The sequence below is a fragment of the Coregonus lavaretus genome, assembly GCF_964263955.1.
Source record: "Coregonus lavaretus genome assembly, chromosome: 38".
NCBI lineage: Eukaryota > Metazoa > Chordata > Actinopteri > Salmoniformes > Salmonidae > Coregonus > Coregonus lavaretus.
The window spans coordinates 5,862,196-5,885,379 of NC_140025.1; the positions used below are offsets into that span (position 1 = coordinate 5,862,196).

The window sequence follows — 23,184 nt, forward strand, 5'->3', positions numbered from 1 at the left end:
TGACACGTATGAAAAATACATGGTTATTATTTTTAAAAGCAAAAATGTACTAAATCAAATAGTTTAGGCAAGCCTACTTCAGGAGAACTGGAAAAGAAGACGGAGTCCAGTGAAAACCCGGTGTTGAAGGTCTGCACGGGACAGGCACCTGCGATGAGACACCTGCATAGACAGAAATAGCAATGGCGTCTTTTTGTAGGCACTATAATCCGCCATGGTTCGACGTTGGACAAAGACTATGGAGAATATGAATGGCGTTTTTGGAGGGTTTTTGGATAAACGCCGAAAATAAAGTGTAGTAAATACGGGCTTTGGACATTTTATACGTTTCATTCTATGAGATACTCTTCATTAACTAACGTCACTTTTTGTGAATTTTGAAGAATTTGACATTTAAAAAACCCCACAAAGGTTTCATAATACACAACGTTCATGTTAACTAACTGCTATTATAAGATCTCCTAAACCTGTGTTAACCTCATACCTTCTTTTTGGCGTTTATTCAAAAACTATTCTTTTGTCAGTCATTTTTCCCATAGGGATGGCGGAACGAAGCAGAGGTAACTCATTTCCGGGTTTTAGGACTACAAGCTGGCGAGCTCTAGTGGCCAGCAGTGGCGCGTGCTCGCTCGCCTGGTGCATGCCTAGAACCTCAGACTAACGTTATTAATAATGATGATCCCTTGAGTTTCTCTCGTGTCAAATGTAATTGCCCATTTTTATTTCATTATGATAAATGCCTGTCTGTCACTAAATAGATTTTTGAGATTGTACTGCTCCCCAGTGGGGAGAAAAAAACGTTCAAGAACGTTTGTAAAACCGTGTAGGTTCTTGAATGCAGCCTATGAGGCTGCAATCACTCATGTGACTGGTTCAGGCTTGTTTTGTGTTTATCTAGCAACGTCATTGTAATCAGACACCAGACGAAGACGTTCCTGCAGAAGGTGATTTTGTCACTTGGTCCAACATTTAGATTTAAAAAATGGTGAAAGTAACATTTAACTCGTCCTTTGGACAAAGGGATTTGAAGAAAGCATGCAATGGCGAAGCGCTTATTCCAGATGAGAGGGTGAGTTGAGCTAAACCAATGTGGTTAATGTGTTTTTGCGACGGCTGTTCGAGGCAACAAACTTGGATGACGCTACTTTGTAACCGTTTAAACAATGTTTAAACATAACTGAAACAAAGTAACGTCGATTAGAAACATGTCTCGACTCTTGATAATTCAACCCGTGACACTAGCGACGTCGGAAAATGGCTGCTAGACAAATCATTTTCGACAGGCTGAGTTGTGTTCGCAATTCCTGGCCTGGGCCAAACCGTGTTAGCGTTCTGTTTCGGTGTTGATTTAGTAGAGGCCTGTAACTGAAATACCTGAAGATCACTCAGGTCGTCCTTCCTATTCATTCGAACAGTTTTTCCTGTTTGTTGGTGTGTTTTGTTGTGATTCTGAAGAGTAAACGTTTTTATGTAGACCTCATACACCACAAGGAATTCTGAGTCTTGATCTGAATTGATGAAATTAGTGTCGAAGGTCGGTGTGTTGTCTTTCCTCCTCAGCTGATAAAGCAATGGGAGGGAGTTTTTGATGACAACATACATGCTGTGCACGGACACCTTTATTTTTTAATTAACCTATCAACTGTCAGTGGGTAGATGCTGTATCCGCAATAAGAAGCCTGTGAGTCCTAACTCACCCCAAGAGCCTGGATTCATGTTTATAAGTCTACGGTTGGTGCAGGGTAGTGACAACGTGTTATAGGTCCCGGCCTACCAATAAGAGCAGTTATTCATTAAATAAATTACAATTCAGTTTGAGTGCCCGTAAAGGTATCTGGGTGGATACATGGTTCCATTGGAAATAGAATACAGGAGAGATTACAAGTCTATAGAGAATTCATTCACTATAGAGAATCTGAGTGAGTTGAGGAAAAATAGCTGAGGAATGCAGCAGCCAGGGGAGAAAATGCCACAGTATAGAAAGACCTGGCCATCATGTCTGTGTCACCAGTATGAGAGCAGTTTGGACAGTCAGACAGGTGAGATTAAATGCTAATATACTTGATAAAGTGTCAGAGACTAGTGAAGGTCTCAGTGATGTGACCAGACAGCATGATCCACAGAGACCAGCCACGAGCCACCTCCTTAGTCCTGACCTTTAGCCATGTTAATAAGATAACCTGAAATGACTAGAGAGTGAGACAAGCATGGTCATCATTCAATAGCCCCTGTATCTGTTGCACATTTTGGAGTAATGCAAATATACACCTTGGTTTACCTCAAGCACGTCTCTAGTTGAGCTAGTTGGGACTGTATCGACAGTGGACTATTGGGGGGGGACACACATTGTTTTTGAGTGGAGTTTCCCTTTAAAGCTCAGGTTCTAAAGCCTTTGTGGAAAGGGTCATTGGACATGGCTTGTCTACACTACAGAAACAGTTGTAGGTCTCAAACATATTGTTTCTCTATCTTCCACTATAGTACGAGCATGGAAATCTGTTTTGTTTTCCTCATCTGATCTCCAGGGAGAGAGAGCTGTTGACATCCACTCTTTTGTTTCAATACGAACCCCACCCCAACTCTGCATAAACAACCATCAATGAGTTCAGGAAAAGGGCCTGCCACCAAATTACGACATGTGCCTCTGGGCTCCATAATATTAAAGTGAGGGAGCAAAACAACAGAGATGATGGAGAGGGCTAAAAGATAAGGCAGTCAATTAATAATGGGTAGAATGTCTTGAAGAAGTAGGTGAAGGGATGATGGAAAGGAGGTGAAAGGTCACAGAGAAGAGAGGGAGGGTTGGGGAGCAAGAGAAAGGGAGGAAGGATTAGCTGTGTGTTTGAATGGTATGTTACATAAGCATCTCTACTGTCACTACTACCATACTCCAACCTTGCCTGGGCGGCAGGTAGCTTAGTGGTTAAGAGCGTTTTGCCAGTAACCAAAAGGTCGCTGGTTCTAATCCCCTAGCCGACTAGGTGAAAAATCTGTCTATGTGCCCTTGAGCAAGGCACTTAACCCTAATTACTCCTGTAAGTTGCTCTGGATAAGAGTGTCTGCTAAATGACAAAAAAATGTAATAAATCAAAAGAACACACCACAGCTGTATTGTGACTGAGCAGCACTCTATTTGAATCAAACACCGTTTGGCTTTGTTGTGTTGGAGGGATTTATTTGAACAATAAAGAGGATTATTGTGGTCCTCTGTAGCTCAATTGGTAGAGCATGGCGCTTGTAACACCAGGGTAGTGGGTTCGATCCCCGGGACCACCCATACGTAAAAATTTATGCACACATGACTGTAAGTCGCTTTGGATAAAAGCGTCTGCTAAATGGCTTATTATTATTATTATTATTTATAGAGGTCAGTTTTCTTGATGGTAGCCATGATTCATCCGGACTGATATAGCCTACTGTTCATTGAGACAGGTTGATGAACCAATATTATGTAATGGAACAAACAGGCAGACATGCTGGTATTGCGAGAGGCTGACCAGCTGTATATAGGCCCTACTCTGTATGTTCTAGAGCAAGGTTTCCCAAACTCGGTCCTGGGGACCCCAAGGGGTGCATGTTTGGGTTTTTGACAGCTGATTTAAAATAACCAACTCATCATCAAGCGTTGATTATTTGAATCAACTGTGTAGTGTTAGGGCAAAAACCAAAACGTTCACCCCTTGGGGTCCCCAGGACCGAGTTTGGGAAACCCTGTTCTAGAGGACCACAATGGAAAGAAGTCTCTTGACTTTTTTGTGTATGTATCCTCTGTCATTTTAATATGTACTGTATCTGATTGGTGTAATGTATTTTCAATGATTAAATCAAATGTATGTAATGTTTTAGCTCTATTTGTCTTCTCTTTCAGGACCTGGAGGATGGCATGCGGGTGCGTCGGCAGTCCAAGGTGTGGTGCTGGTGCATGTGCCTGGGCCTGGCTCTCATGCTGTCAGGTGTGGTGGTCGGAGGGGCCTACCTCTACAAGTCCTACATACTGCAGGTGAGAAGGACTGTCGGTTAGACCCCTATAATGCCATAGGCTCAACTATATACTGAACAAAAATATAAACGAAACAATTTCAATGATTTTACTGAGTTACAGTTCATATAAGGAAATCAGTCAATTTAAATAAATTCATTAGGCCCTAATCTGTGGTTTTCACATGACTGGGCGGGCCAGGCCCAGCCAATCAGAATGAGTTTTTCCCCACAAAATGGCTTTATTACAGACAGAGATACTCCTCAGTTTCATCAGCTGTCCGGGCGGCTGGTCTCAGATGATCCCGCAGGTGAAGAAGGCGTGGTTACACGTGGTCTGCGGTTGTCATGCCAGTTGGACATACTGCCAAATTCTCTAAAATGACGTTGATAGAGAATGAACATTACATTCTCTGGCAATAGCTGTGGTGGACATTCCTGCAGTCAACATGCCAATTGCATGCTCCCTCAACTTGAGACATCTGTGGCATTGTGTTGCATGACACAACTGTACATTTTAGTGGCCTTTTATTGTGCCCAGCACAAGGTTCACCTGTGTAATGATCATGCTGTTTAATCAGCTTCTGGATATGCCACACCTGTCAGGTGGATGGATTATCTTGGCAAATGAGAAATGCTTACAAACAGGGATGTAAACAAATTTGTCCACAAAATTGGAGAGAAATAAGCTTTTTGTGTGTATGGAACATTTCTGGAATCTTTTATTTCAGCTCATGAAACATGGGACCAACACTTTGCATGTTGCGTTTTTATATTTTTGTTCAGTATAGTTAACGCTTCCTTTCTTTGGTTAGAGGACACATTTGCACACGCTGTGGGCTGGTTTCCCAGTCCTAGACACAGATTAAGCCTAGTCTTGGACTAAGAAGCACTTTAAATGAACCCCTTATCAGGAGATATGTTTCTGGGAAACCAGCCCGGAGTGTGCTAGCTAACTACCTATAGTGTTGGTAAGGTAGAGGGAGTCAGGGTGAGAGACAAGTCCTCACTGTCGTTTTCTTACCTTGCCTTCCTCAGGAGGGCCAGGTGTATTTCTGCGGGGTGGAGTACCGTGAACAGGACTACATGGTCCAGGACGAGGTGGAGGTGGCCCTGCCCTCTGCGCTGAGACACATCCAGGAGAGCATCCGTGTGCTGGAGGAGGTGGAGCTAATCAACGTGCCCGTGCCCGAGTTCTCAGACAGCGACCCGGCCGATATCGTCCACGACTTCAACAGCGTGAGAAGAGAACACTGCTACACACACACACACACACACACGTACACACACACACACAGGTTTCCATCCAACCTTTTTAAGTACGTCGGATAAAAAGTCACGACAGGCCGAAAACAGAACATTTGTCGGTAAACTTTCCAAATGTCGACAACACTAAATACGCTAGACAAGGTGGGATCCTTTTGTGTCTGTAAAATGAATTATGTGAGAAATGTAATTGGAAATGGTTTTACGGGCAACTATTGATATAATAACCATCAAATCGAAGTAAACTTGGAGTCACGCGATGACGTGTGCTCCTCCCACTACGACATGGGAAAGAATGCAGTTTATCAGGCTACAGATGAAATAAGTTATGATGAACTCAAATCAAATCAAATTTTATTGGTCACATGCGCCGAATACAACAGGTGCAGACATTACAGTGAAATGCTTACTTACAGCCCTTAACCAACAGTGCATTTATTTTAAACAAAAAAGTAAGAATAAAACAACAACAAAAAAAGTGTTGAGAAAAAAAGAGCAGAAGTAAAAAATAAAGTGACAGTAGGGAGGCTATATATACAATAGAATAAAGTGACAGTAGGGAGGCTATATATACAGGGGGGTACCGTTGCATAGTCAATGTGCGGGGGCACCGGCTAGTTGAGGTAGTTGAGGTAATATGTACATGTGGGTAGAGTTAAAGTGACTATGCATAAATACTTAACAGAGTAGCAGCAGCGTAAAAAGGATGGGGTGGGGGGGCAGTGCAAATAGTCCGGGTAGAGCATCCGGAGAGCATCCGGATTCACCACTTCAGAGTGGTGAACGTGCAAGCTGATGAGCATGATGCTGTCCAATAAATATTGAGGGTCTTATTCTGGTGACATGATCATCAATGCTTGGCTGCCGTTGACAGAAGAAAAAATAATCTTGCTCTTTTGTCCATAATCTCATCATGTAGGCTATACCCCCATATGTATCTGTGAGCTGTTGGCTAGAGCTTTATACTATTCCAGGTATTCCTTAAAGAGGTAGGGTTTCAAGTGTCTCCGGAAGGTGGTCAGTGACTCCGCTGTCCTGGCGTCGTGGGGGAGCTTGTTCCACCATTGGGGTGCCAGAGCAGCGAATAGTTTTGACTGGGCTGAGCGGGAACTGTGCTTCTGTAGAGGTAGGGGGGCTAGCAGGCCAGAGGTGGATGAACGTAGTGCCCTCGTTTGGGTGTAGGGTCTGATCAGAGTCTGAAGGTAAGGAGGTGCCGTTCCCCTCACAGCTCCGTAGGCAAGCACCATGGTTTTGTAGAAGATGCGAGCTTCAACTGGACGCCAGTGGAGTGTGCAGAGGAGCGGGGTGACATGAGAGAACTTGGGAAGGTTGAACACCAGACGGGCTGCAGCGTTCTGGAAAGCTGAAAAGCTGTTATTAATTGGATGTAAACCTGCACGCTGTGGTCTGATTTGTTTATATATACAGTATCTATGCATTTATGTCTCAGAGGAAAGTCATTCCTCCAGCGTATTAGCCTTCTTAAACTCATATTTGTAGAAACCGGTAAGTGTTCAATACTGTGTTAATAAAACGTGCTGAATTGAAGTTGTTGAATGTAATAATGTGTGTTGAGTTCTGAATGTACAGTACCTCTGGGTGTTTTTGTAGCGTTGGATCTAATTCCTTTCCTCCTCCCTCTCCTCCTCCTCAGAGGCTGACAGCCTACCTAGACCTGAGCCTGAACAAGTGCTACGTCATCCCCCTCAACACCTCCATCGTCATGCCTCCCAAGGACTTGCTGGAGCTGCTCATCAACATCAAGGTACCTGTAACACACGACTGGAGCTGTTTTAGATGTATTTCAGGTGATCAAATAAATTAAATGTATCAGTTATTGGAGGAAATAATGTTAATTAAATGTGTTTGATTTGCCCCTAGGCTGGTACCTACCTGCCCCAGTCCTACCTGGTCCATGAGCAGATGATGGTGACCGAGCGTCTGGAGAACGTTGACCAGCTGGGATACTTCATCTACAGCCTCTGCAATGGCAGAGACACCTACAAGCTGGAACGCAGAGAGGCCATACTGGGTTAGTACTACTGACGCGCACACACACACCATACTGGGTCAGTACTAGCACACACACCTTTTTAAGTTGTACCCTGAATAGCCATGTATTGACCATATATTTGTATATAAGGCATGCTGAATATTATTTGTGAAATTCCTTGGGCCCCTTGGTGGACCTGAGAACACACGCACAGCATTATACTCTGGCCAATGAACAGGTGCTATAGCAGATGTTTATACGGGCCTACACACTCATTTTTAATACACATCTTCCTTCATCTGTACCTTGCAGGCAGGGAAAAGCGTGAAGCCCTGAACTGCAGGACGATCCGTCATTTTGAGAACAAGTTTGTGGTCGAGACACTCATCTGTGAGCCTTAGAAGGGAGAGGAGGGGACTGGCTGCTTCAGACAACCCATGTATAGTTTCACTCACTGTCTACAGTGAGATTTTTAACCCTTCTCTCTCTCCTGTATCACCCCTCATAGATCCGTTACTCTTCTGTACTGCTGGTAGTTTGGAGGGAGAGTTGTCAAATTATGTCAAGATGATTCCAAGGCAATACTGTTGTATAAGGTGTAAAACTAATGAATTTTCCACTTTGTGTAAAGTAAGTACCATTTTCATTTGGGGGCAACTTCTCTTCAAAGAATAAGATCTGTGTTCAGTTTTTCTATATTTTGTGGGAATTGTTTTCTATCTTTATTCCTCTGGGGTTTATTAATGTTAAAGAAACACAAAGTGTTTAAACAGACACTAAAGTCACAGTTAATAACTGTGTTAAGGTATATAACTAGATTAATTAAATATAAACTCAATGAGAATATGCATACTTCAGCATAGAAAATGAATGATTTTTGTATCTGCTGTCACCAGTACAGTGCAATGAAACAAGAGGAATCTCACACCACAGGTCCGTCTGAAAACGGAGCATGTGGTAACTAACTTGTGTATATAGTCTGTAAAAATGAAGATTAATACCACAATAAATCTTAATCGTTTTATTGGTTTCTTCTCATGATTTAACAAATATCATATTTATTTCTAAAGTTAAACTTTTTTACTGTGCAACACAATGGCATTATGGACTGTTTTACTTGACATCCAGAGATGTTGTGGGCTGAGGGAATAGAACACTTGTTCTTACACACTTAATTATATATTCTCCATTTACACATTAAATGAATGGCTCCTCCTGGAGTAGTCGAATCCCAAAACCCATAACTTTATTGATCTTCAGACGTTGGGATCAAAGTTGACATCGATTTAGCTTCCACTTTAGTCTTTGGATGAGGCTGGTTTAGTAGTACCTGGGGCTGTATTTAGCATTGCACAGCGTTGTGGAACATTGCAGATAGAAATGTCCTGAATAGAGCTGACATGAGTCCTTATGCTACATGTCAGAGGCATGTTTATTCTACATAACATATCTGAACGTTCCAAAATGTTGTGCTCTGCTGACCGTGCCCCTAGGGTCCAGTTCTGGGGCTGCCTTGTGAAGGGCCAACTGGGTTTCAGACACCACTACAGTATTAAGAACAATGGCATGCAAGACTCAAGAACAGACCCACTTTTAATAAAAAATAAAGGATTTGACTTACACGCTCAGACACGGCCAAGCACATTAGAAATAGAATACTTGTACCTCATTATATAGACTATAGAAACACTCAATGCATCAGTTTCAGCATGATGAAACCATTAGGTCATTGAAAGGTTTTGGTGCCGGTTACAGTTTGTTGGTTAATTTCTACAACCAATGGCTGGTTTTTATGCTCATTTTAATATTAGTCCTCATCTGAGGCAGTAATACAGCTTATTTTTATTTATATCATTTTATTTCAGTAACAATTCACTATCGTACTACAAATGTATGTGCTTTCAATCCCAAACAACTCAAAGATCTACATTTTCAAACCCATCCCACTGGCTATTTTTATTGCAAATGGAAGTGATACCTTAAACACCTACACACACGCACACACACTTCAATATGGCACAAGCTTCCTTTATCACCTCCTATAAATGCATCATGAAACCCCACCTGTCAACGATGGTAATATAGGTGAATATTTAAAACCAAACCAATAACCACACCATACCTAAAATATTAAGACAGGAATAATCAATATAGCAGAAAAGGAGACAAATGAATCATTTTTCAAAAACATGCAGTCTGCCACCCTTTGGTGAAGACCCACTAGAAGAGGAACAAATAAGCGTCAAATACTGAAATAGTTGATACAAATTAACACTGCAAATGAGTGGCCAGAGTATTTATCTGCCTAATAGAGGCTGCAGATATTCCTTCTGCTCTGCCAAGACAGGCAAAGTCAATCTCCTCTCGGTCTTGATTACAAGGAGGTGAGGCAGTGACTTCAACCTATCAGTAATTTTGCAATTTGAGTTTCCCTTCCTCCTCTCCTCTTTCTACTTTGGACAGACAACTCCATCTATCTCAGTGTTTCTCAAACTTGTTTTGTGCCAGGGAAGCCAACGTCTTTCCTTAGACCACTTCAATTGAAACTAGAACTGACCAAATCAGTGTCAGCAACATCCCAGAAACACTGCTCTATCTATCCTGATACTAGAACTGGCCTGTGAAGTGAGGCAAGTGAAGTAGTGACTGAGCATACTCCAAGCCCTAGTGTTCTAAGCTGCCCTAGCTAGCCTGGGGCCAGAACCAATTAATTAACCACTGAATCCAAACTGAAGGGAGTTTCAAAATGTGTGTTCAGGTGAGCTAAAATCTGTTTCATAGTGTCTTTTTTACCCCCAGTCTTACCTGCCACTGTAATATCTAGCTTTTATCGTCTATATTTTGTCAAATGCAAACATACAGTATGTGCTTGTCTTGCCAGTGACTGTCAGCTTTGTTATGTCTCCAAACGTGACATTGTATAAAAAGTTCAAGCGCAACAGTCCATCTCCCCATCACACTAACCAATAGGAGCTCCTTCTGGTTTTAAATAAAGAAAATGTGTGAGTCTAGAAAGGCTCTGGGGGTGTCAGGAGAGAAACTATTGGAAAAAGTATTCTCATTTAGCCTCTTCTCTTGGGCTGAGAGTAGAGACCTTCATCAGGTTGATCTATTTCTATCCTTAATCAGCAGCGCTACCTACCATACCATCCCACCCTCCCTATATAATACAAGGTCCAAATAAATAAAACTGTTTAAAATAAGGGCAAATGGGCAAAATAAGAAAGAAAAAAAACACTCATCCTTGTGGCCTTCCATATAATAATCATAAAGACAAAATGAAGCCCTAATAGTACATACAAAAAACCAACACCATACAGTCTCCTCATATTATTCAAAAACAGGGAATATCTACAAGTGGCCGTTGTACAATGTACTTCATCTGGTAAACCGGTTGAGGATGGTTGTATACTCTTCATGAACGCTCTTCGACTTCCACAGTGTGATCATGCTCTGTCTAACAAAGTCTTTGACCTTCCTATACCTCTCCTCTTCAGTCGGCGTAGTGCATGATGGACTCGACGTAGTTCCCGGGGAAGAGGCCGGTGGTGCCGCTCATCGTTCCTTCGTACCAGCCGTCGTCGTTCTTCTTGATGACGTAGATGATGGCGCCCTCGTTGAAGGACAGCTCGTCCTCCTTGTCCGCCGCGTAGTCGTAGATCGCCACCACTGTCCACCAATCAGAGAGGAGGATGTTAGAGGAGCGGAGAAAAAAGGGGAGATAGGTAGAGAGAGGGAGAGAGAAAGCACAAGGGAGGGAGATGAGAGAGAGCGCAAGACAGAAAGACAGAGGGAAGAACAGAAGAAGTAGACAGGGCATGGGTTAGATCCGGGTGGAAGAGAGAGAGTCGCTCGCTACCTTTCTCCATGTAGATGCGTGGGGCCCACGGGGGGTCCTCCTCTGCGTAGGGGTCACTGTACTCCACCACGGCCGACTCTTCCTCCTCCTCCTCCTCATCATCCTCATAGTCCTCTGGAGGCGGAGGGGGCGGGGTGGGTTCCTCAAACACAGCCTCTTCTACGGGGGGCGGGGGAGGGGGCACGTCTGAGACTGGGGGGAAACAACACAGTCAGGAACCACCTTGTCTACATTCCACTGGTTAGTTAGTTCCATGTTGACTGACACTGGCATTCCCATGCGTGTGGCGTAGGGCTGGAGTGGTTGTTTGGGCGTCCATGCTGAAAGTGTATAAAGACAAACAGAGAATTCTGGGGGAAAGGAGAACACAATTTCAACGTGCACAGACGAGAAGTTTATTTCAGACAGGTAAATCGAAGTTGATGGATAGTTCAGCTTTGAAGTATCGACGATAAAAATACTCGTTACGTGAGTAAAATAAACGCATGCACGAGGGAGCCACTGCGAAGACGAGGCAACAAGGCGGAGGAGCGAAAAGCCACTTACTGGTCTCTTGTACCCGAGCCACAAAGCCCATCAGAGGGAGCTGGGGAGTGATCTGCATGGAGGGGGGAGGGGGGGCAACAAGAGGACCTGCTATACACACACCATACCACAGGAAAAAGCAGAGAGAGGGGGAGAGAGAGAGAGAGAGAAGAAAAAGAGGAGCAGATTGTAATCAGGAAAGAAAGGAAGAAGGCAGAGAGAGACGTGGTGGAATTAGCATTTAGAACATGAAGCCAGTTAGATCAGTAGGCAGACTAGGCATTAAAAAGGGCTAAATCAAGAGCAGAAATCCTTTCACAAAAGACAGCGAGCTGCCGAGAGTTAGGCGCTTTGTGCCTTCCCATAGGTTCGCCTGTCTGCTGAAATCAAATGGGGTTTTCATGTATGAATTCAATACTCTAGTGAGGTTCTGGAAACTCACAAAACTGTATAAATTTTGTTTCCACAAATGAGTTACAGGATGGACCTGGCACCCAAACGCTCAAGGATCCAAACCAGACAGTAATATATGAAAGAAAGCTCTAAAAGGCAGACAATCTAAATGAGAAAGATCTCTAAACACAAAAGCCCATTTGCGTTCTGGTAGGAGTGATATTATGTTGCTGGTCAAGGCTGTTACCTGGGACCTGGTTGAAGTGGGGTCCTCCATTGGGCTGGTTCAGGGCCAGGGGCATGTTGGAGTTGGGCTGGCCCGTCACTGACGCGGGCCGGCGGTACGGCAGAGACCCCCCCACCGCAGGAGGGTTCTGTGGTTGCACCGGTCGGTTCATGCTGAAGAACTGGGGGGCACCTGGGGTACAGACAGCAAGGGGAACCAGAGAGAGATTTTGGTACGGTGTAGCTATGTCACTAAACTTATCAATCACTTCTGTTTCCCGTCACATGATGCACTTCATTCATGGGATCGATTTAAGCACTTTGCTGTTTTTGGTATTCAGACGTCTTATCATCATGGCATATTTCAAGTCAAAGACCCCTTTCAGCCATAAACTGTTACATCACTTACTGTAAGATCACAAGGACAATTTAACTCATGCACAAGGTGTGAGGATGGCATGCAGGTGGTGACTGGGATCGATGGGAGAGAGTTGCCCTAAGAAGGGAATGAGAAAGATAGAGACACCCAGAGGAAAAGACAGAGTGACAGATCAGACAGTGAGAGGGAGGCTGATGGAGGAACTCTGATGATGCAGACACACAAGGTCTCAGGAGTGGAGAACACAAGTGGAGAACGACCGGCCCACGTCACAACAACCCTGCTGGTACACAGACATATACAGGTCCTGGGATGGGAGAGATGGACGGGATGCAGAGGTGGTGGTGGGGGACACACTCACCTTGTGCGGGGGTGCTGAAAGCAGCAGGGCCGGTGCTAGTGACGGCAGTGGGGAGCTGGGGTGGGGGGGGAGGGGGCACGGGTGGACCCTCAGGAGGGGGGGTGGGGGAGGGGTTGGGAGATAGAGGAAGGCCAGGGAGACCATCAGGTGGGACGGGAGTAGTGGTGGTAGTGGGAGGTGGCTTAGCAGGGTTGGGAAGGGCAGGGGCGGTACCTGCACCATCAGCAGGTGGGAAAGGGTAGAAGGCAGCGGAAAAGAGGAAAGGAAAGGAGAAGGAAAGACAGGAGACGAGATAAAGACAGGTGCTCAGACACTATCAAGGGGGAAGGAAGGAGAGAGTTTAAAGCAGTCAGACAGTATTGCTCTTTAGAGAGGTAGTAGGCGGAGCTTAGACACAGTGGGCAGGGCATGGGGCCGGACCTTACCTGGGAATGCTGTGGGGGGCGGGGCAGGCGTTGGCACGGCGATAGGCAAGCCCACAGAGCCGCTGCCGCTGTTCTCTCTGCTGCTGCTGCGGCTGCTGCTGCTGGGGTGGCTGCCTCCACTGCTGCCACTGCTAATGACGTCACACAGCCCATCACATAACCCATCAGATAACCCACACCACACCCGCTGGCATTGGTTCTTAAATCATTTACCGTCTAGATTAGAGGTTACATACTTTGTAGGGCCAGTTTCCCAGACACAGATTAAGTTAGTCCTGGACTAAAAAGTACTGTGATTTTTTGTCCAGCGCTAGGTTTAATCTGTGTGCAGGAAACCAGTCCTTAGAGCCCTATTGGTATCAAGCACAACCTACCAAACCAGAGTTTCTCCTGGACCAAAATCCTGCCCCCACCCACCCAGCACTGACTGGATTTAAATGAACAGCTCTGCTTTGAGATGACATGTACAGCAATAAAGAAATGAACAACAAAACATCACAAATTACAACGTGACATTTAGCGGTGGTCGATTAGTGAGACATGACGTGACAAAGACAGAGAGGCGCGACAAAGCTGGAGGCATCTGAAGAAAACCAAGGCGAGAATAAAGACGAGGAGACTGGAGACAGGGAATGTGTGAGAAACTGGAAGGATGGATGGATGGAACGACCAACGCATAGATAGAGAGGTTGAGCTGAAAGAACAGTGTTTAATTTAAGCCAAGGTCAACCATTGCTACTATTAGTTTCAATGTCAGTTTCAAACGTAATAATGAGCTCAGAAGGAAAGTGAGAGGGTTCTGACAGAGAAAAGGGATCAGTTGTATTATAAAGCCCAAGCTTCAATTCTCTAGTGGCAGATACTCTGCCATGTAGTCCTAAAGATCTTGTTCTCACTGCCTGGTAGGAGCCTCAGTGACACCCAGAGCTGCTGGCGCTTATCTAATCTGAATTTCCTCTGCTGTTACGCAGGTGCTAAAAATACATTCCTTGGAAAAGAGAAACATATTTGAATAAATGTCTATCTGAGCTGTACGTTTGTTCTCTGTGCTTGGTGTAGTGCCTATTCAAACTGCGGGTAGGTTTGGGAAAAAAGAAGTTTAGTGCTATGTAGCTACAGTGTCCACAAGCTATTGCAGCAGATCTTCCCTACAGGGCAGTTGAATCAAAGCGTGTCTGTTCAGTGAGTCCAGGGCCGCTCGAAGTGTGTTCTAGGCCTGTTTTTAGCTAACGGTGTGCTGAGAGCATGCGGGGCGGGGTACCTGTACGTGCGGTTCCTCTGATTAACAGATGCAGTGCGTGCAGGGCTCTGCTGTGGGGGCGCCATGTTGCCATGGCGCGTCGGGCTCGAGACGTAGTCGTTAGGGACAACGGGAGGACGCACCGGCTCGAGCGTCCTATAGGGGGAGTGGCGCCTGCGAGGGGAGGGGTATGAGAGGAGTTTAACATCCACAAGTGAAGAGGGGGAGGGGGGGAGAAAGAAAAGGAGGACAAAAAGAAATAAAAGAGAACCAGTGCAAACTCAAAATGGGGTGTAGGTGGGAAAAGGCTTTCAATGCATCAGTCGTGTCCACAGCTGCTGCTTCAGTTCTTACACAGCCCGACATCAACCGAGGACAATGATGTCTATTGATGTGCTTCAGTGGAATAAAAAGCCTCAAAGTATGGATGAGCTGCCAAGTATATTCTCCCCCTGTTCTTGTTTACAGGATGGAACTTTGAGAGCTGTTGCCATGGAAGTCGCTCTGGATAAGAGCGTCTGCTAAATGACTAAAATGTACATGTAAATGTGAGAGCATGAACAGCCTGAATTCGAGGTGAGGGGGGAGGAGTCACGACATCACACATATGGGGGGGGGGGGGGGGGGGGGGTGGGACAAAAGCAACCAAAACACCACAGACAGATGCCTCCTCTACACCAGAGACTGGACTAGGGCAGTGTGTCATTAACGACCGACATGTGTCTCATTTCAGGGAGGACATGTTTGAAGGTCACACACACACACACTTTAGGAGAGACATAAAACACAATGTTATAAACCATTTCATACATTACTGTTATGGACAGGTCTGTAGAGGGGGATACAAACTGGACAGGGACACAACAGGACAGAGCAACAATAACAGTAGCCCATAATATCAATATACATATTTTAAGATACCCATTCACTGGAATGTACACACACACACATTTCTGATGAAATTCATTCTATCATCAAACAGCATATCATTTGCCAGAGGCTAGCTTTGACCTTTTCAAAGAGGTCTGCTCCGGACCTTAAATAAATGTCACTAAAGGTCGCTGCTGAGAGTTGTAAGGGTGGTGAGTGGGAAGCCTGGTCCATAGCCCACCATAGGGGGCTTAGGAGGAGCACAGGGACACTAAAGGAGTCTGTAGTACAAAGGGACACCTGGTGCCTGTATGATCACATCTTGCCCATTGATGAACATGTATAAAGATGTCTGAACGTGGTTGCTGAGACTTAAAGCATGTTTTTCTCGAGGACATGAGCAGCATGGACAGGGGCTGTGGTACCTGCCACGTTTACATACCCAATGGTTCCCTTCCCTGACATGGGTGGGCTGGGTGGCTTCTGTGTAGGTGGGTTGGTGCGAGGGAGACCTGCGGCTCCGGCCTTCACGTTCTGAGCACTGGCCTACAGGACACGGTGAGAGAGGTTACAAAACAACAACAGGGAAGTACTAGTCAACAGAGCAACACAACATAACCTGGGATCAGACAACACACTCTGGTCATACACGCATACTAACTTTGTTTTTAGGGTTTACATTTCGTTAGAAATCCTTACCTTAAACCTTAGCAACCACTAGGTTCATTTTAAAGGCAAATAAGTGAAGCAAAGAGAGAGAAAGAGAAAGGAGGATTAGTAACTAAGTGAGAAAATAGGCAGAAAATGCACATGAACAGAAACACATGTAGCAATGTTATAGGCAAGCAACGAACAATTCACACACTGTCCTATTCAAAGTGACTCACACCATTACCACCACACCCTTGTGCTTATCCCAAGGGCCTACTACTGTCTTTGTATCAAACAGGGGGGAGTTTCTTAAAACGTTTGTCGCACTAAGATCATTGTTTGTCCATGATCTTAGTGCTACAAAAGGTTGATGAAAACTCACTCCAGTACAAAAATAATATGTACTGCTATCATCAGGAATCCAGTCGGTAACCGTCAATGCCCGGACTCCACTGCTCCCTACCTTGACTCCGTGGCCCATGTCATCCAGCAGGCTGTAGTCGATTGGCTTGCGGATGTAGCGCACCGGCCTCTCTGGATTGGCCGGAGCAATGATCTTATGTGTGCGAGAGGTGTTCTTATTGGTGGTCAGGATGCCAATCTCCCGCCTGGCCACTTTCTCTTTGTGGATGTCCACTGTCTGGGGCCGCACAAGGGGGGAAGAAATACAGTTAGCCTATTTCTTAAGAGAGACTTGAACAAGACAGCTTTTTGAACTAGGCCTATCGTTTCGAATCAGGTATTCTTAGGCTAATGGATGTGTATGTGTATACAGTGTGTGTTCCACTTCCAGGCAGCCGTACCTGTGAGATGTGGTTGATGGAGGACTCCATGCGGCGTAGCTGGGAGGCCTGAATGTCAAGCATCTGCAGGACATTGTTGGCCAATGTGTTGATAAGGTAGGCTACGCTGGCCAGGGACTGGGTGGTGTAATTCTTAGTCTCCTCCAACGCTCTGTGCTTATCTGGTGACTGAGAAGGGAGAGAAGAGAAAAATAAGGGAGAGGGAGAGAGGATAAACAGATAGACATCAGTAACAGAGAAGAGCGAGTAGAGGCTATAGCAAAACAAGCCAAAAAGGACAGCATCGACATCATATAAATAGGATCTTGCAGGGGCTGAAGGATGACTAGGCAAGTCAAGGCCATCTGTTTTCAGAGGGAAACAGAGTTTCCTGGAGATGAACCTTTCCTTCCTTTTCTGACCAGGACTTCCCTTGTTGTCAGTATGTCATGTATGACATTTCTTTTCTCAAAGGCCAACCCTCTACCCTCCCCATCTGCCCTCAATTCCATGGATGGTAGATCAGTCATTACACCCTTCATTTTGAAGTGTTAAATATCGACTGAACGCACGGATTCTGGCATGTGTTTCTCTGCTGCTCATTAAGAAAATAATAGATTTCGGTCTTGGGGGTGTGGTTCGATGTGGCAGCTACTGATGATTGTCCCCCATGAGACACCATAGGAACAAAGCCAGTATTACTTCTTCAAAATAGTAAATGATTCTAAGATAACTTCAATTAATTACATATTTCTTGAGTTTTTGCTGAGGTTTTAGTCGCGCAATTTTACATCTAGCTAAGGTGTTTGGTGCAGTATTTCTCAAGTAAAAAGATATGCAACGTGTTGTCTTATGTAAACAAAGTCAGATCCGGTGCACTGACGGGTAGGTCTGTCTCACTGTCTGCAGTAGGATTGGATAGAGCGCAATCACCACAGCTGTGTATCCTGTGTTAGAGGGCAAGTGAACATTGTTGAAATCAAAACCCAACCCTCAAGTAAGTCATGACGAACTCACTTACAAAACTCAGTTTTGGACGAGACTGACTTTATGAACAAAATTATCCTATTTACACTTTGTAGTCAATTTTGACACTAGAATAAATGTGTCTGACTAATATCGATGCCACATAGGTCGTTTTCTATCAGAGAAGTTGTTTATTGCCTTCAGATGCGCTTTAACAACAGTGAAAACTAGGCAGCCTCAGTCACCAATTCCACAGTCCACAAATACACCTGCATGCCTTACGGGGGAGTCAAAAGCACCACTAAGGAATTACATCCATTCTCAAGCATGAAGACAGACAGGTTATCTGTCGGTAATCAAAGAAAGGTGCAGTTGTAGTGCACTGGGATGACAAGAGCACACAACCTTTCACACTTATAGTAGTCTCAAGATCAACTGACAGCATTCATCAGATCATTTTTGATTTATAGCCAACCTGCAATTAACTCAGGTGGAGGAAAATAGGTGTTGCTTATATAAATCACTCATACTTTAGCAAAGAATAACTGACAAATAGGCCTACATCAGGCAGACCAGAGGACTTCAATCTAACCTCTCCCTAACTGTGTGGCTTCACACAGTTCCAACTCCATCAAGTTTGCTGACTACACGACAGTAGTAGGCCTGATTACCAACAACGACGAGACAGCCTAGAGAGGAGGTAGGCACTCGGACGGCGTGGTGCCAGGTAAACAACCTCTCCCTCAACTTCAGCAAAACAAAGGAGCTGATTGTGGACTTCAGGAGGAACCAGGCTGTCCTCATCAATGGAGATGGTCAAAAACATCACAGAAATGGTCAAACTACACAGACACCGTGGTGAAAAAGGTACGACAGCGACTCTTCAACCTCAGGAGGAGGAAATTCGGCCAGTCCCAGAGGGCCCTTACAGTTTTCTACAGGAGCACCATCGAGAGCATACTGTCAGCCCCCCACAACAGACATTTACCCTGCCCCCACCCCCCTATGGACATTTATCATTGCTACAGTTGTAAATATGTATATGTATATTATTATTATTTCATTCACTTCTCTTTTTTTACCTGCACTGTTGGTGCTCGGAGCTTAAGAATTTCACTGTACCCTGCAATTACATCTGCGACCCTGTGCATGTGACTAATCTAATCTAAAACAAAAGAACAGTGATCCATTCTGTGACCAACTATATAGGCTGGGGCCTATTGGGGAACCAGCAGACTTTTATTGAACAATCTCAGATTAGCCTAATTAAATATATTGAGTCCTGGGTGGCGCAGCGGTCAAAAGCATTGCACCGTAGTGCTGAGTCGTGTCACAACCGTCCGTGACCGCCAAGCGCCGTCCGGGGTAGGGGAAGTTTTGGCCAGTGGGGCTTTCCTTGGCTCATCATGCTCTAGCCCTTGTGACAGGGCCAGACGCCTGCAAGGTCGTCAGTCGAACTGTGTTTCCTCCGACACATTGGTGCGTCTGACATCCGGGTTAAGCGAGCAGTGTGATAAGACGTAGGCGGCCGGAGGACGCATTACTCGACCTTCGCCTCTCCCGAGTCCATTGAGGAGTTGCAGAGATGAGCCAAGGGACCTAATTGAGGGAGAAAATGTTTTACTAAATATATGCTTGTGGCCATACCACCCAGAACACGCCTGTTCAGGGTTGGGCCTGGTTAGTACTGGGACGGGAGACCGCCTGGGAATACCAGGTGCCATAAGCTCCCAAAAATATTTAAAAATAAATAAATCAAATAGTGAGTCTGTGCTTGAGCCGTGTGTGTGAGAATGAGAGTCATGATCACAGCTGGGCAGAAGCAGAAGAAAGATCACAAGTCAAGACATCTTTAGTCATGTTAATTATTAACTATACCCAATAATGTGATTGCGCATCAGTGCCAGGACAATTGAACACTGGTGACTTTAATAATGTTTACATACCGTTTTACCCACTTTATATGTATATACTGTATTCTAGTCATGGCTCATCCTATTTAACTACTGCTGTACACACTTTTGCTATTCATATACTGTCCATACACACCATTACACACATTATTTATATACATATACACCGGACTGACATTGCTCATTCTGATATTTGTGTGTACTGTTTTGTGTTGTTAGCTATACTGCACTGTTGGAGCTAGAAACATAAGCATTTCACTGCCCTGCGATAACATCTGCAAAATACACAGTGGCCGTTCATGAAAATGGTTCGCTCCTACAGATAGTGAGTCACATGGCCGTGGCTTGCTATATAATGCAGGCAGACAGGCATCGAGGCATTCAGTTACTGTTCGATTGAACTTTAGAATGGGAAAAACAAGTGGCCTAAGCAACTGAGCGTGGTATGATCATCAGTGCCAGGTGCGTCAGGTCCAGTATCTCAGAAACGGCTGGCCTCCTAGGCTTTTCACACACGACAGTGTCTAGGGTTTACAGAGACAGGTCTGACAAACAAAAAACATCCAGTCAGCGGCAGTCCTGTGGGCGAAAACAGCTTGTTGATGAGGTCGAGAGGCAACAATCGTGCAAGCTAACAGGCAGGCCACAAACAGGCAAATAACGGCGCAGTACAACAGTGGTGTGCAGAACAATATCTCGGAAGGCACAACTCGTCAGTCCTTGTCACGGATGGGCTATTGCAGCATATGACCAAACCGGGTTTCACTCCTATCTGCTAAAAACAAGAAGAAGCGGCTCCAGTGGGCACACGATCACCAACACTGGACAATTGAGGAGTGGAACAACATTGCCTGGTCCGACGAATCCTGGTTCCTGTTGCGTCATGCTGATGGCAGAGTCAGGATTTGGCATAAGCAGCACGAGTCCATGGCGCCATCCTGCCTGGTGTCAATGGTACAGGCTGGTGGCGGTGGTGTAATGGTGTGGGGAATGTTTTCCTGGCAAATGTTAGATCCCTTGATACCAACTGAGTAACGTTTACATTCCCACAAAGAACTCCGGCTGTTCTGGAGGCAAAGGGGGTCCGACCCAGTACTAGACGAGAGTACCTAATAAACTGGCCACTGAATGTATGTGTACGTGACCAATAACATTTGATTTGACCATGAATGTGGTCGTGGTGGTTGGTGACTACACTGACAGCAGTCCGGAAAATGTTGTAGGGCAAGAGGGATTGATGTTTCAGGTAGAGGTCTTCACAGATCCACCTGTGCCCGAATACCCGAGAAGGTCCGGATCCAGAATTTTTTATAATTTCACAGGTCTGGGTCGGATCTGATATGATTGTCACGGGTCTCGGATATGTGTAATTTTAACTGACTTGTTAGGAAGGACCCGTACAGATCTGAACGCGACTGCTGCAGTAGAGAGAGAAATTGTATAATTTATGCATATAGCTTGTTGTTGGCCAATCAATCATAAGTCATCAAAGCGGCAATAGGCTACAGTCATAGAGCCTTGCTCTGTGTTGCAAAAGTTAGGAGATATCAAATCAATGGAAGATGGAATGAAAATTATGGAATAAAAAGTTAAAGGAGAAGGATAGGTTACAACAACCAAGAGCCAACAGGCAGGCAGGCTGCTACTTAATATTCTGAATGGAGTTATTTGTAACTGTAGGATGAGAAAGTGCATGCACTGCAGCCTCAGTTAGCTTCTCCCGGTTTAATGCAGTCCAAGACAGGTACTACATAATCATATTTGATGATACATAACCTTGCTATGGCAGCTATTAGTCTACTATAGCGCGAGTCGGCTTGGATGGTTGCTGTCTCATCTCTCCCTCCCTCCCCATATCACTCGCTCACAGTATGCCCCTCCCCCGCCTGCTATAGCAGCACCTCTCTCCCTCTTCTTGGCTTTTATCAGCTCCAGTTAATTAAACATGATTTTCTGCTGCTTCCATCACTTGGATCAGATTGGACCTGGAACCGGTATAGTTGTCCTCGGGTCCGTTCAGAACGGGTCTCTATATATTTTTTAATGAATTTATGCATATCGGGTCAGGGTGGGAAAGCCCCAGGTCCATTTCGGAACAGGTCCAACTTTTTGGACCCGTGAAGACATCTAGTTCCAGGGCTGTGGCACGAATTACAAATTGCCAAACGTTTCACACTCAGTGTCAGAACATCACTACATTAGGAAAAATGTACTTCGTGGCATGACTAACGTTAACAATTTTGCTTGTTCTGCCACTGTCAGAGCCACCAGTACAGTCTATAAAACACACATTTTCCCACTCTACAGTCAGTGGTACAAGAAGTTCTGCATTCATGATACAGGATGTCCTTTCCAATCTGCAGTGACTTATTTTGGCACACATCATAAGGCTGTAACGTTACGTATTGGCAGGAGAAGAACGCTTAAAAGTGCCACACAGGATATATATATTTTCTTCACGACCAATGTTGACAGCTAGCTAAATGTTGACACAAGTCGGGAATTTCAAAATCCTACCACTGGAGAATTTGACAGCAATGGCTGCTAGCAGTGCAGCTAACTAGAAACCGTGGCTAGTTGGAATTAGCTAGCTACCTAGCCCGTTTGCTATAGTCATAACAATTCGTTTACTTGTAGCTTCTTCGATTTACTTCTGGTATTAGATCACGTGTCCCATCATTTGATATTCAATTAAATTCATTACTTATTTACCTTAGCTGAATACCTTGTTGTGTACCCCATCACGACACTGTCAATCATGAAACCAGCTGTGCCTGGTGTGCCCAGATAATTCGTGCTAGCTCAACTAGTTAGCACAGCTAACTAACTAGCAAGCATCATTTGGTTGGAGGTAAATAGCTAATGAAGTCAAGTTAGTCAAAATACTAGCAACTAAATAAACGTTTGATACATGTATGACGGTTGGAGAACGGCAACCAATGTTTTCATATTAGGAAAAACATAGCTAGCTATCTACGTTCCACATGAAGTAGCCAACTAAGGTTAGCTAGCTAGATATACCCTAGCTTGCTCGTGCTAACAGGAGCACCCTTGCAGTTGAGTCGCTGCACCTCCTCGGCATAGCTCGTAGCCATCACTTCGCCCACCGTCAAAGATGATACTCGTAGAATGTATAATTGATAATGTTATAAAATGATTATTACCTGAACATAGTTGCTTTCGCAATACTCGGCAACTCTTTCCAAATTAGTAAAACTATCTAATAATGCACTACGTCCAGCTGGAATCTCCTCTTCCAAAAGCATTTGTAACTCCGCCATTTTCACATCTTTAGCAATCAATGCAAGCCAGATCCTAGCCTCTCCACCGCTAATGCAGAGGTGGCGTTGGGCATCCC

At 44.8% G+C, this 23,184-nt stretch overlaps 2 protein-coding genes across 6 annotated transcripts; one reads left to right on the forward strand and one right to left on the reverse strand.

Moving 5' to 3' along the window:
- The first annotated feature begins 613 nt into the window (after positions 1-613).
- On the forward strand, positions 614-8,259 carry LOC311112582 (integral membrane protein 2B-like). Its single transcript, XM_084155721.1, has 6 exons — positions 614-1,069; positions 3,869-4,000; positions 5,017-5,217; positions 6,899-7,009; positions 7,126-7,276; positions 7,550-8,259. Exons 1-6 carry the CDS (start codon positions 983-985, stop codon positions 7,636-7,638), a joined length of 771 nt encoding a protein of 256 aa, XP_084011847.1. The 5' UTR covers positions 614-982; the 3' UTR covers positions 7,639-8,259.
- Positions 8,244-23,184, reverse strand: LOC311112581 (abl interactor 2-like). Of its 5 annotated transcripts, none has more exons than XM_084155717.1 (10): positions 22,991-23,178; positions 16,969-17,136; positions 16,629-16,805; positions 15,957-16,060; positions 14,666-14,818; positions 13,405-13,535; positions 12,262-12,432; positions 11,643-11,729; positions 11,097-11,288; positions 8,244-10,906 (listed from the first exon to the last, which is right to left on the reverse strand). In XM_084155717.1, exons 1-10 carry the CDS (start codon positions 23,105-23,107, stop codon positions 10,731-10,733), a joined length of 1,476 nt encoding a protein of 491 aa, XP_084011843.1. In that variant the 5' UTR covers positions 23,108-23,178; the 3' UTR covers positions 8,244-10,730. The 5 variants fall into 5 exon arrangements, with proteins under 5 accessions (XP_084011843.1, XP_084011842.1, XP_084011844.1 ...); XM_084155716.1 differs by having other exon boundaries at positions 11,643-11,732; XM_084155718.1 differs by lacking the exon at positions 11,643-11,729 and having other exon boundaries at positions 22,991-23,184.